General features: G+C 43.6%; 1 protein-coding gene across 1 annotated transcript in view; it reads left to right on the top strand.

The window, feature by feature from the left end:
* The first annotated feature begins 972 nt into the window (after positions 1 to 972).
* Positions 973 to 15,456, top strand: part of LOC311102326 (protein phosphatase 1 regulatory subunit 14B-like) — a 30,236-nt gene continuing 15,752 nt past the window's right edge. The window contains exon 1 of the mRNA XM_084143630.1: positions 973 to 1,340. Within this exon, the coding sequence (XP_083999756.1) occupies positions 1,152 to 1,340 (189 nt within the window). The 5' untranslated portion in view covers positions 973 to 1,151. The remainder of the gene's footprint in view (positions 1,341 to 15,456) is intronic.

The raw sequence follows: 15,456 nt of genomic DNA, 5'->3' as shown, positions 1-15,456 counted from the left end.
CATGTATATTCAATTGCATCATAGCTTAAAATGCATTGATAAAAATGTATAAATTGATCTGGAGTACTTAGGTGGTCACCTGGGGCAGAGGGGCCGTGAGAGAATGTTCCTGTCTTGATTGATTGATGGATATTTGGAATGAAAGCTGCCAGACAGGTTTTTCGCTCTCACACTCCATAAAAATGTGTTTACACTCCATAAAAATGTGTTTACACTCCATAAACATTTGTTTACACTCTTTGAAAATGTGTCTACATAAAAATGTGTTTACTCTTCATAAATTTTGTTTTATTGCTAAAGTTACTCAACCTGATGTAATAAAAAAATGTATTTGTCATAATCCTATTCTTTTTGTTTTCGAGACTTAATTAGTCTCGAAGGGGGGAAATATGTAGTATCTGAACAGTTTATAATTTTGGCTGACGTTTGCAAATGGTGTGTTAGATGAACTTTACTCTGCTTTGCTGAAACATCTGGAAAGCATTACTATAGGGGCCCCCTGAAACAGTGGACATGTAGATATGTGGAGGCCAGGGATTGGTCTATTCAAAACACCCATCTTATGTTACATAGGATATATACCAGGTTTTGAACAAAGGACGGGGAGAGCTATCATATTTGAGATTGGGTTTCGTGGCTCTCCAGACTCTGCAGAAGTCTGTAAATTGAAGCTGTAATCTATGATATAATAAACCTTTATAATCAAGTACAGTGTCAGCGGATTTCTTATCAACACAGCATATCAGCATCGTTGTTCGGCCACCACACACACCAAGACACACATGCACTAAGACACACACACACAGAGGCGTATTTCATTGCCATCCTCCACAGGCAGTGAGTGTGCGAGGGAGGGAGGGAGAGAGAGAGAGAGAGAGAGAGAGAGAGAGAGAGAGAGAGAGAGAGAGAGAGAGAGAGAGAGAGAGAGAGAGAGAGAGAGAGAGAGAGAGAGTGAAAGAGAGACGAGTACACAGACAGACGGAGCAAGCAAGACAGATAGGTAGGAGAGCTAGAGCAAGAGAAGAAGAAAAAGAGTGAGCACACAAGAAAGACAGCAAGAGAGAGGGTGGGAGTGAGAGCACCAGAGACAGAGGGACAGCTAGAAAGAGAGAGAGACGGCTGTGTGTTTCCTCAGCTGTTTTCCCGAGGACATGGCAGGCATGGCGTCGGAGTCAGGCACCCAGTCCAGGGTGATGTTCCAATCCGCAGATAAAAAAGAGGAGCCTACGCATCGCAAACTGGGCAAGCTGACCGTCAAATACAACCGCAAGGACCTGCAGAGGAGGCTGGATATTGAGGAGTGGATTGACAATCAGCTGCACCTTCTTTTCGACTGTGAGGTAGGTCGTGCGCGGCTGCTGCTGGCACAGCTAGGTCCCAGGGGCTGTGTGGGAGATTTATTACTGTATTATCAGCCTTGTAGTGATAAGGTACGCATTATCTGACCATCATATAAGGATGACTATACATCATATTACATGACTGTATATCCTTCCTGAACATCTGTATCACTGAATTGACATACAAACAGCATTCCAGAGTAAACACAACATTATCTATCTACAAGAAAAATTGTAATTGGCTAATACAATCACCCCTTTCCTTATTATAAACACTTCTACACAGACAGTACTATAGTGGCACGCAGCCTCTGTCCTCAGAAAATGAGAATCGACCCCCCTCTGTGACACGGGTTCAGACAGGGCAGCAAATCCCTGTTGTCTCTGGCCAGTTTGCAGTCTGAGCAGTTCTAAGAACTTGAGAGGTTTACTGCCTAGATCTCGGCAGGGAGGCTGTCTGCAGAACTGCTTACGGCCAGGATTGCACATCACAAACGTAGGGACTGGGCGTTTGCATAATAGATTCCATAGATTAGGGAGTGGGACCCCTGTGTGGAGACCGTAGGACCCCTCCGTGTCATTACTGCACTGCTATTTGGTGGGGGGAAATCCAATTATATCGGAGGCTGCATCGATTTGCTGGGAAGTCTCTGGGGATGCCATGGCAACAGAAGACTGGCTCCCACGTGAATAAGAAGGTCTCAGTGGAGTCAGAGGGACGTCTTCAGGAGCATGGGCATCCGCATGATGATGGAGATCATATGACAACACAGCCTCTGTTTGAAGCTGGATTGGGGAAGGTGGGGGTGGAGGAGGGTGATGTTTCTCATTTACTTTCCTGACTGAGGAGGGACTTGGGTTGGGGCAGTGAGTGGCCTGAATGCCTCCAACCAAAACATTATTCTCCACTGCCAAGAAACACTGCATATGGCATACTGATGCTGCAGGGCATGAGAGAGCATTACGTGTGAGGGGTGTCCTCATTAAAGTTTGAGTTCCTGAAAATTGCTACAGATGTAGGATCTTAATTTGATCACTCTTTTGTTGCTGAGAATGTTCCTGCACAGCAGGAAATGCAAAGCTTCTAAAGTTAGTAATTTTCACTTTAAAATGTCAGACTTGATTTATCCTAACAAAAAATGTATCAACCCCTAGTACATTAATTATAATCCACATAATAATTCACAATTCCTGTTGCTGCAGAATTACTTTCCTGCTGTAGCAAACTGGCTCAAATTAAGATCCTACATCTGTATATGTATGGTTAGGAGTTTTTCCTGACCATGTGAATTGACCTGGAAAAACCTATAGTCTAGCTAGGGCCCAGGGGTTTTCCCAGTCAGGTTATGTGGTCTGGAAAAACTCAGGGTCCTAGCTATAACGTTGAGGTAAGAAGACGGGAGTCAGGTTAATGCAGTGACCTGTTGAGTTTATGATCAGGTCTAAATGAACACAGACAGCAGAATATCCTCAGTAGCGACACCTGTCCAGATACATGCATCCAAAGTACATAGTCAGAGAGGGCAGTGACGGGTCGGTCGGCCAGGGCATCAGGTTCAACCAGATCCCATTCCACACAATGAGATGGGAGGGAGAGACAGTCATTACAGCCAGTCTGGTGGCAGACAGACAGACACCCAACGACTCCACATTTCCCTCAGAACAGGCCAGTGGACATCCCGTTTGAGCTAAGCCTGGGTGATTTTAATAAAACCACTCTACTGTCAGATTGGACCCACAACAATGGTTGGCGTTTTGTAAGGATTGCATTACACCTGTCTCCTAAATAATTTATATTCCACTCAGCAGTGCAAATTTGTATGGATCTCATCCCATTAACTGCTTATTTCTCTGTTAATATATGCAAAGATCCTCGAAAGGCAGTGGGTTGAAATGACGCCTGAATCTCAGAAATAAGGATAGAGGATTATGGTTAAAGAAAAATCTCTATGCTGCTTTACAAATTATGCTAAATCAGTCTTGCCTGCTGCTTCAAAATCAAATGAAATATATATTTTTAAATCAAATCATATTTTATTTGTCACATGCTTCGTAAACAACAGGTAGGATTTGATCTTAGTCCTGTATTTATGCTTTGCCTGTTTGATGGTTCGTCAGAGGTCATTGCGGGATTTCTTATAAGCACAGTGGCGACCCGTCATTCAGGGCAGGTGGGGCAGAGCCTGTTGCCTGTTTTGCATGTTATTTTAGCATTAATACGTGTCATATATCAGTTTGTAAACAATGTAAAAAAAAACATATTTGAGTTAATAAAACCGCTCCAAAATGCAGGTGTTTCAGCCTAGCTCAGTGCTTTCTGTGTTTGTGGGGCAGCCAGCGGATAATAGAGAGCTTAGGAATTGGTAATGTTCTCTAGTTGCGCCATGATTGGCTCAGTGTTCTGTCACTCATGGGGACATTACGTCACTGCAAAATCTACAGGGAGAGAGCAAAAAAATTCAAGCCCCTTTGGTGCTGCCATAGATTTACATTACAAGTGCCCATCCAAGAAGGCTCAAGGTCCTTGGCCACAGATAAAATGACGTAAAATCACGTTATATCTACTGTAGCTTTGATTGAACTGATTATGCCAACATCATACTTTCAAAATCTTAGCTAGCAAGCTAGACAAGCAGTCATCATCATGAATCAAGTTGACAATCTACTGGCAAATAATTTTCAAACCTTGTCATAAAGAGGAATTATAGATAAAATGTATAGGTGCTCATCGGCCATTGGACAAAAACATTAGACAACAAGTTGGAAATTGCAATTTCAACAATGAGTGGTTTGGAAGAAATCAGTGGCTAACTGCAAGCAATCACTAGCCTGCTATTCAGTGCAGAGGGTGTGTGGTTCAAGTCTGGGTTTAAGGGTCTATTTTCCAAGCTTAAAAGGATAAACATTCACATGCAACACAATGGGCCAGAAAAGGTTGAATACAGTGCCTTGCAAAAGTATTCACCCCCTTGGCGTTTCTCATATTTTGTTGCATTACAACCTGTAATTTAAATTGATTTTTATTTGTATTTCATGTAATGGACATACACAAAATAGTCCAAATTGGTGAAGTGAAATGAAAAAAATAACTTGTTTCAAAAAATTGTAAAAAATAAATAACGGAAAAGTGGTGCGTGCATATCTATTCACCCCCTTTGCTATGAAGCCCCTAAATAAGATCTGGTGCAACCAATTACCTTCAGAAGTCACATAATGAGTTAAATAAAGTCCACCTGTGTGCAATCTAAGTGTCACATGAACTGTCACATGATCTCAGTATATACAGTGAGGGAAAAAAGTATTTGATCCCCTGCTGATTTTGTATGTTTGCCCACTGACAAAGAAATTATCAGTCTATAATGTTAATGGTAGGTTTATTTGAACAGTGAGAGACAGAATAACAACAAAGAAATCCAGAAAAACGCATGACACTGAGCCCCGCCGATCCAACACGACTGGTTTGCCGACTAAATCGTCTGATGTGGTTTCAACAGGCTTCCCGTTGCGACGACCACGAAGATCCATCTGCTAGCCCCGGCCCGCTAGCACACGCAAACTACAACTGTGCTCCCTGCTAGCTGTGCTGAAGCACCAATTTGAACTGCTCTCGGACTCACATATTGCTGTTCACTGGACCTTATGATCACTCAGCTGCACAGCTGATGCCTGCTGGACTGTTCCTTTACATGGTACCCTGTCCTGTTTATTCTGTTTAGCCTCAGCCCAAACTTTATCGCTATTACCAGTTGTTGTCTTAGCTCTCTCTAATAACACCTGTGATTGCTTTATGCCTCTCTCCCTTGTCAATATGCCTTGCCTATTGCTGTTCGGGTTAGTTCTTATTATACAATTTCACTGTAGAACCCCTAGTCCCTCTCAAACTGCCTCAAATAGTTCCTTTGTTCCACCCCCCATACACGCCGAGACCGGCTCAATCGGTGCCTCCAGTGATGCTATCTCTTTCATTGTTACCCAACGCTTAGGTTTACCTCAACTGTACTCATATCCTTCCATATCCTTTTCTGTACATAATGCCCTGAATCTTTTCTACAACGCCCGGAGAACTGCCCCCTTTATTCTATGTACCCAACGCACTAGAAGACCAGTTCTTAAAGCCTTTAGTCGTATCCTTATTCTAGTTCTCCTCTGTTCCTCTGGTGATGTAGAGGCTAACCCAGGCCCTGCAGCCCCCAGTATCACTCCTACTCCCCAGGAGCTATCATTTGTTGACTTCTGTAACCGTAAAAGCCTTGGTTTTCTGCACATAAATATCAGAAGCCTCCTTCCTAAGTTTGAGTTATTCACTGCGTTAGCACACTCCGCCAACCCTGATGTTCTAGCAGTGTCTGAATCCTGGCTTAGGAAGGCCACCAAAAATTCTGAAATTTCCATCCCCAACTATAACATTTTCCATCTAGATAGAACTGCCAAAGGGGGTGGAGTTGCAATCTACTGTAGAGATAGCCTGCAGAGCTCTATCATACTATCCAGGTCTGTGCCCAAACAGTTTGAGCTTCTACTTCTAAAAATCCACCTTTCCAGAAATAAATCTCTCACTGTTGCCGCTTGCTACAGACCCCCCTCAGCCCCCAGCTGTGCCCTGGACACCATATGTGAATTCGTACTGCTTGGTGACCTAAATTGGGATATGCTTAACACCCCGGCCATCCTACAATCTAAACTAGATGCCCTCAATCTCACACAAATTATCAACGAACCTACCAGGTACAACCCTAAATCCGTAAACATGGGTACCCTCATAGATATCATCCTGACTAACTCACCCTCTAAATACACCTCCGCTGTCTTCAACCAGGATCTCAGCGATCACTGCCTTATTGCCTGCGTCCGTAACGGGTCCGTGGTCAAACGACCACCCCTCATCACTGTCAAACGCTCCCAAAAACACTTCAGCGAGCAGGCCTTCCTATTTGACCTGGCCCAGGTATCCTGGATGGATATAGATCTCATTCCATCAGTAGAGGATGCCTGGTTGTTCTTTAAAAGTAATTTCCTCTCAATCTTAAATAAACATGCCCCATACAAAAAATACAGAACTAAGAACAGATATAGCCCCTGGTTCTCCTCAGACTTGACTGCCCTTGACCAGCACAAAAACATCCTGTGGCGTACTGCATTAGCATCAAATAGCCCCCGCGATATGCAACTTTTCAGGGAAGTTACGAACCAATATACACAAGCAGTTAGGAAAGCAAAGGCTAACTTTTTCAAACAGAAATTTGCATCCTGTAGCACTAACTCCAAAAAGTTTTGGGACACTGTAAAGTCCATGGAGAATAAGAGCACTTCCTCCCAGCTGCCCACTGCACTGAGGCTAGGAAACACTATCACCACCGATAAATCTACAATGATCGAGAATTTAAACAAGCATTTTGCTACGGCTGGCCATGCTTTCCACCTGGCTACCACTACCCCGGCCACCAGCTCTGCACCCTCCGCTGCAACTTGCCCATGCCCCCCCCCCGCTTCTCCTTCACACAAATCCAGACAGCTGATGTTCTGAAAGAGCTGCAAAATCTGGACCCCTACAAATCATCTGGGCTAGACAATCTGGACCCTTTCTTTCTAAAACTAGCCGCCAAAATTGTCGCAACCCCTATTACTAGCCTGTTCAACCTCTCTTTCGTAACGTCTGAGATCCCCAGAGATTGGAAAGCTGCCGCGGTCATCCCCCTCTTCAAAGGGGGTGACACTCTAGATCCAAACTGTTACAGACCCATATGCATCCTGCCCTGCCTTTCAAAAGTTTTTGAAAGCCAAGTTAACAAACAGATCACCGACCATTTCGAATCCCACCGTACCTTCTCCGCTATGCAATCCGGTTTCCGAGCTGGTCATGGGTGCACTTCAGCCACGCTCAAGGTCCTAAACGATATTATAACCGCAATCGATAATAGACAGTACTGTGCCGCCGTTTTCATTGACCTGGCCAAGGCTTTCGACTCTGTCAACCACCGCATTCTTATTGGCAGACTAAATAGCCTTGGTTTCTCAAATGACTGCCTCGCCTGGTTCACCAACTACTTCTCAGATAGAGTTCAATGTGTCAAATCGGAGGGCCTGTTGTCTGGACCTATAGCAGTCTCTATGGGGGTGCCACAGGGTTCAATTCTTGGGCCGACTCTTTTCTCTGTGTATATCAATGATGTCGCTCTTGCTGCTGGTGACTCTCAGATCCACCTCTACGCAGACGACACCATTTTGTATACATCTGGCCCTTCATTGGACACTGTGTTAACAAACCTCCAAACGAGCTTCAATGCCATACAACACTCCTTCAGTAGCCTCCAGCTGCTCTTAAACACTAGTAAAATTAAATGCATGCTCTTCAACCGAACGCTGCTTGCACCCGCCCACCCGACTAGAATCACTACTCTCGACGGGTCTGACCTAGAGTATGTGGACAACTACAAATACCTAGGTGTCTGGTTAGACTGTAAACTCTCCTTCCAGACTCACATTAAGAATCTCCAATCCAAAGTTAAATCTAGAATCGGTTTCCTATTTCGCAACAAAGCCTCCTTCACTCATGCTGCCAAACATGCCCTCGTAAAACTGACTATCCTACCGATCCTTGACTTCGGCGATGTCATTTACAAAATAGCCTCCAACACTCTACTCAGCAAATTGGATGTAGTCTATCACAGTGCCATCCGTTTTGTCTCCAAAGCCCCATATACTACCCACCACTGTGACCTGTACGCTCTTGTTGGCTGGCCCTCACTACATATTCGTCGCCAAACCCACTGGCTCCAGGCCATCTATAAATCACTGCTAGGCAAATCCCCGCCTTATCTTAGCTCATTGGTCACCATAGCAACACCCACCTGTAGTATGCGCTCCAGCAGGTATATCTCACTGGTCATCCCCAAAGCCAACACCTCCTTTGGCCGCCATTCCTTCCAGTTCTCTGCTGCCAATGACTGGAACAAATTGCAAAAATCTCTGAAGCTGGAGACACTTATCTCCCTCACTAACTTTAAGCATCAGTTGTCAAAGCACCTTACCGATCACTGCACCTGTACACAGCCCATCTGAAATTAGCCCGCCCAACTACCTCATCCCTATATTGTTATTTATTTTGCTCATTTGTACCCCAGTATCTCTATTTGCACATCATCTCTTGCACATCTATCATTCCAGTGTTAATACTAATTGTAATTATTTTGCACTATAGCCTATTTATTGCCTTACCTCCATAACTTGCTACATTTGCACACACTGTATATATATTTTTTCTGTTGTATTTTTGACTTTGTTTTGTTTTACCCCATATGTAACTCTGTGATGTTGTTTTTATCGCACTGCTTTGCTTTATCTTGGCCAGGTCGCAGTTGTAAATGAGAACTTGTTCTCAACTGGCTTACCTGGTTAAATAAAGGTGAAATAAAAAAAATAAAAAATGTCAAAAATGTTATAAATGTATTTCCATTTTAATGAGGGAAATAAGTATTTGACCCCCTCTCAATCAAAAAGATTTCTGGCTCCCAGGTGTCTTTTATACAGGTAACGAGCTGAGATTAGGTGCACACTCTTAAAGGGAGTGCTCCTAATCTCAGCTTGTTACCTGTATAAAAGACACCTGTCCACAGAAGCAATCAATCAATCAGATTCCAAACTCTCCACCATGGCCAAGACCAAAGAGCTCTCCAAGGATGTCAGGGAAAAGATTGTAGACCGACACAAGGCTGGAATGGGCTACAAGACCATCACCAAGCAGCTTGGTGAGAAGGTGACAACAGTTGGTGCGATTATTCGCAAATGGAAGAAACACAAAAGACTGTCAATCTCCCTCGGCCTGGGGCTCCATGCAAGGTCTCACCTTGTGGAGTTGCAATGATCATGAGAACTGTGAGGACTCAGCCCAGAACTACACGGGAGGATCTTGTCAATGATCTCAAGGCAGCTGGGACCATAGTCACCAAGAAAACAATTGGTAACACACTACGCCGTGAAGGACTGAAATCCTGCAGCGCCCGCAAGGTTCCCGTGCTCAAGAAAGCACATATACAGGGCTGTCTGAAGTTTGCCAATGAACATCTGAATGATTCAGAGGAGAACTGGGTGAAAGTGTTGTGGTCAGATGAGACCAAAATCGAGCTCTTTGGCATCAACTCAACTCACCGTGTTTGGAGGAGGAGGAATGCTGCCTATGATCCCAAGAACACCATCCCCACCGTCAAACATGGAGGTGGAAACATTATGCTTTGGGTGTTTTTCTGTTAAGGGGACAGGACAACTTCACCGCATCAAAGGGACGATGGACGGGGCCATGTACCGTCAAATCTTGGGTGAGAACCTCCTTCCCTCAGCCAGGGCATTGAAAATGGGTCGTGGATGGGTATTCCAGCATGACAATGACCCAAAACACACAGCCAAGGCAACAAAGGAGTGGCTCAAGAAGAAGCATATTAAGGTCCTGGAGTGGCCTAGCCAGTCTCCAGACCTTAATCCCATAGAAAATCTGTGGAGGGAGCTGAAGGTTCGAGTTGCCAGACGTCAGCCTCGAAACCTTAATGACTTGGAGAAGATCTGCAAAGAGGAGTGGGACAAAATCCCTCCTGCGATGTGTGCAAACCTGGTGGCCAACTACAAGAAACATCTGACCCATGTGATTGCCAACAAGGGTTTTGCCACCAAGTACTAAGTCATGTTTTGCAGTGGGGTCAAATACTTATTTCCCTCATTAAAATGCAAATACATTTATAACATTTTTGACATGTGTTTTTCTGGATTGTTGTTGTTGTTATTCTGTCTCTCACTGTTCAAATAAACCTACCATTAAAATTATAGACTGATCATGTCTTTGTCAGTGGGCAAACGTACAAAATCAGCAGGGGATCAAATACTTTTTTCCTCACTGTATACACCTGTTCTGAAAGGCCCCAGAGTCTGCAACACCACAAAGCAAGGGGCACCACCAAGCAAGCGGCACCATGAAGACCAAGGAGCTCTCCAAACAGGTCAGGGACAAAGTTGTGGAGAAGTACAGATTGGGTTATAAAAAAATATCAGAAACTTTGAACATCCCACCATTAAATCTATTATTAAAAAATGGAAAGAATATGGCACCACAACAAACCTGCCAAGAGAGGGCCGCCCACCAAAACCCATGGACCAGGCAAGGAGGGCATTCATCAGAGAGGCAACAAAGAGACCAAAGATAACCCTGAAGAAGCTGCAAAGCTCCACAGCGGAGATTGGAGTATCTGTCCATAGGACCACTTTAAGCCGTACACTCCACAGAGCTGGGCTTTACGGAAGAGTGGCCAGAAAAAAGCCATTGCTTAAAGAAAAAAAAAGCAAACACGTTTGGTGTTCGCCAAAAGGCATGTGGGAGACTCCCCAAACATATGGAAGAAGGTACTCTGGTCAGATGAGACTAAAACTGAGCTTTTTGGCCATCAAGGAAAACGCTATGTCTGGCGCAAACCCAACACCTCTCATCACCCCGAGAACACCATCCCCACAGTGAAGCATGGTGGTGGCAGCATCATGTTGTGGGGATGTTTTTCATCGGCAGGGACTGGGAAACTGGTCAGAATTGAAGGAATGATGGATGGTGCTAAATACAGGGAAATTCTTGAGGGAAACCTGTTTCAGTCTTCCAGAGATTTGAGACTGGGACAGAGGTTCACCTTCCAGCAGGACAATGACCCTAAGCATACTGCTAAAGCAACACTTGAGTGGTTTAAGGGGAAACATTTAAATGTCTTGGAATGGCCTTGTCAAAGCCCAGACCTCAATCCAATTGAGAATCTGTGGTATGACTTAAAGATTGCTGTACACCAGTGGAACCCATCCAACTTGATGGAGCTGGAGCAGTTTTGCCTTGAAGAATGGGCAAAGATCCCAGTGGCTAGATGTGCCAAGCTTATAGAGACATACCCCAAGAGACTAGCAGCTGTAATTGCTGCAAAAGGTGGCTCTACAAAGTATTGACTTTGGGGGAGTGAATAGTTATGCACGCTCAAGTTTTCTGTTTTTTGTGTTATTTCTTGTTTGTTTCACAAAGTAAAAATATTTTGCATCTTCAAAGTGGTAGGCATGTTATGTAAATATAATGATACAAACCCCCCCAAAATCAATTTTAATTCCAGGTTGTAAGGCAAAAAAATAGGAAAAATTGTAAATATTGGTAAATATTTTCGCAAGCCACTGTATGTTGCATTGATCCAATCTGTAATAGACTATGGCAGTATAGCATATGGTTCGGCAGCCTGGACCTCATTGGAAAGACTAGATGTCATACAGGGGCAAGGACTCAGAATATGTAGTGGGGCGTTTCAGATGTCCCCAGTAGCTGCATTACAGGTGGAGATGGGGGATATTCCATTGCAGATTAGGAGGCAGCAGCTGGCAATGGGGTGTCTTATCCTGCGAAAGGGATTATACAGGCATGCTGGGAACATGAGCAAAGACAGAACATACACTTTGGGTGGGTGGGTAATACCCAGGCGAAGGAAATGGGACTGTATGGAAGGGAGTTTAGTCCAAAGGTAGCTATTCCTGTAAATCCACCATGGCTACTCCCGCCTCCAGTAGTTGATCTAGAAGTGTTGGAGAGAATACAGAAAGACAGGGAGAGTGTTGATCCATCTGATTTGTTTAAGATCATCTGGATACTGTGTATCAGGATTTTGTGGCCTTTACACAGATCCAAGGACAGGATGTACTGGGTAAGCATTTGTAGTGCAGGAATGTGGGGTGGAGGTCAGGAAACGTATTACAGATCATCTGGCTGTATATACGGTGGAGATGATGGCCATACTGTTGGCCTTGCAGTGGGTGGAGGAAGTCAAACAAGACAGAGTAGTTATTTGCTCTGATTCATGTGCAGTGTTAATGAGTCTCCAGTCCTTTAGCTCACGTAGCAGACAAGACCTGCTTTATGAGGTGCTACAAACCCGAGGCAGTAGATGTACTGGCCCTTAAGTATGGCCTATCTCTTTATAGGATTTGAGGTGCTAATGTCTTCATATCAGATTTCAGTGGTGACTAGACAAACTCCAGTCTATCTGAGATGGATGAGTTGTTTGGTAGACACCACCCATTGGTGTGGCTGGAGGAGACATGGTTGGTCCATGTGCGTTGGCTAATGGGATGAATTTTGCATGAACTCAGGGGAAGGCAGGTTAGGCTGTGGTTGGGTACTCTGACTCTTCCGTGTGGAAGTATTTAGTAGTCAGCCCCCTGTGTCAAGAGCTGAATTATTTAGTGACATCTCTAATTTATACAAGTAGCCTATTGGTTGGGTATTGAGTGGCAGTGGCACTGGACCACATTGCTGACTTCACACCTTTTAGGAAAATAGTCTCAAATCATAGAGGTGTAAAAAAACACTAATGTAAGAGAAAATTAACAGAAAATATCCTTACAGTAGAAATATACTGTCTATGTGCCCTTGAGCAAGGCACTTAAGCCTAATTGCTCCTGTAAAGGTATAAGAGTGTCTGCTAAATGACTAAAATGTAAATGTAATTATTAATTTACAAATGTAAGGCAATATGGCTCTCGTTGCAATGGATACAGTACTAAATGCTTGATGCCTCTTTAACTTCTTACAGCCATTAGCCTCCTCACAATGCAGATGACCTCAGACAAATGTCAGGCGTATGACCTGTGACCCCTCTGTTATGGTGTGTTTTGATTGGTCGACAGCTCAAGCCTCTTACAGGAATTGTTTTTAATTAGTAATGAATTTAGACGACAATCAGTCTTGTCTGACTTTCACGTCAGCCTCTTTTCAAAACAACATGGTTTTCTGGGAAAGGTTTCCTTTACATCTCTGATTAGTATCAACTACACTGAACAAAAATATAAATGCCAACATGCAACAATTTCAAAGATTTTACTGAGTTACAGTTCATATAAGGAAATCAGTCAATTGAAATAAATTAATTAGGCCCTAATCTATGGATTTCGAAGACTGGGAATACAGATATGCATCTGTTGGTCACAGATACAGTGGGGGAAAAAAGTATTTAGTCAGCCACCAATTGTGCAAGTTCTCCCACTTAAAAATATGAGAGAGGACTGTAATTTTCATCATAGGTACACGTCAACTATGACAGACAAAATGAGAGAAAAAAAATCCAGAAAATCACATTGTAGGATTTTTAATGAATTTATTTGCAAATTATGGTGGAAAATAAGTATTTGGTCAATAACAAAAGTTTCTCAATACTTTGTTATATACCCTTTGTTGGCAATGACACAGGTCAAACATTTTCTGTAAGTCTTCACAAGGTTTTCACACTGTTGCTGGTATTTTGGCCCATTCCTCCATGCAGATCTCCTCTAGAGCAGTGATGTTTTGGGGCTGTCGCTGGGCAACACGGACTTTCAACTCCCTCCAAAGATTTTCTATGGGGTTGAGATCTGGAGACTGGCTAGGCCACTCCAGGACCTTGAAATGCTTCTTACGAAGCCACTCCTTCGTTGCCCGGGCGGTGTGTTTGGGATCATTGTCATGCTGAAAGACCCAGCCACATTTCATCTTCAATGCCCTTGCTGATGGAAGGAGGTCTTCACTCAAAATCTCACGATACATGGCCCCATTCATTCTTTCCTTTACACGGATCAGTCGTCCTGGTCCCTTTGCAGAAAAACAGCCCCAAAGCATGATGTTTCCACCCCCATGCTTCACAGTAGGTATGGTGTTCTTTGGATGCAACTCAGCATTCTTTGTCCTCCAAACACGACGAGTTGAGTTTTTACCAAAAAGTTCTATTTTCGTTTCATCTGACCATATGACATTCTCCCAATCCTCTTCTGGATCATCCAAATGCACTCTAGCAAACTTCAGACGGGCCTGGACATGTACTGGCTTAAGCAGGGGGACACGTCTGGCACTGCAGGATTTGAGTCCCTGGCGGCGTAGTGTGTTACTGATGGTAGGCTTTGTTACTTTGGTCCCAGCTCTCTGCAGGTCATTCACTAGGTCCCCCCGTGTGGTTCTGGGATTTTTGCTCACCGTTCTTATGATAATTTTGACCCCACGGGGTGAGATCTTGCGTGGAGCCCCAGATCGAGGGAGATTATCAGTGGTCTTGTATGTCTTCCATTTCCTAATAATTGCTCCCACAGTTGATTTCTTCAAACCAAGCTGCTTAACTATTGCAGCTTCAGTCTTCCCAGCCTGGTGCAGGTCTACAATTTTGTTTCTGGTGTCCTTTGACAGCTCTTTGGTCTTGGCCATAGTGGAGTTTGGAGTGTGACTGTTTGAGGTTGTGGACAGGTGTCTTTTATACTGATAACAAGTTCAAACAGGTGCCATTAATACAGGTAACGAGTGGAGGACAGAGGAGCCTCTTAAAGAAGAAGTTGCAGGTCTGTGAGAGCCAGAAATCTTGCTTGTTTGTAGGTGACCAAATACTTATTTTCCACCATCATTTGCAAATAAATTCATTAAAAATCCTACAATGTGATTTTCTGGATTTTTTTTCTCACAATTTGTCTGTCATAGTTGACGTGTACCTATGATGAAAATTACAGGCCTCTCTCATCTTTTTAAGTGGGAGAATTTGCACAATTGGTGGCTGACTAAATACTTTTTTTCCCCACTGTACAGTTGAAGTCGGAAGTTTACATACACCTTAGCCAAATACATTTAAACTCAGTTTTTCACAATTCCTGACATTTAATCGTAGTAAAAATTCCCTGTCTTAGGTCAGTTAAGATCACCACTTTATTTTAAGAATGTGAAATGTCAGAATAATAGTAGAGAGAATGATTTATTTCAGCTTTTATTTATTTCATCTCATTCCCAGTGGGTCAGAAGTTTACATACACTCAATTAGTATTTGGTAGCATTGGCTTTAAATTGTTTAACTTGGGTCAAACGTTTCGGGTAGCCTTCCACAAGCTTCCCACAATAAGTTGGGTGAATTTTGGCCCATTCCTCCTGACAGAGCTGGTGTAACTGAGTCAGGTTTGTAGGCCTCCTTGCTTGCACACACTTTTTCAGTTCTGCCCACAAATGTTATATAGGATTGAGGTCAGGGCTTTGTGATGGCCACTCCAATACCTTGACTTTGTTGTCCTTAAGCCATTTTGCAACAACTTGGGGTCATTGTCCATTTGGAAGACCCAT

Source organism: Coregonus lavaretus, assembly GCF_964263955.1.
Source record: "Coregonus lavaretus genome assembly, chromosome: 27".
NCBI lineage: Eukaryota > Metazoa > Chordata > Actinopteri > Salmoniformes > Salmonidae > Coregonus > Coregonus lavaretus.
This window is presented reverse-complemented; position numbering and strand designations above follow the sequence as displayed.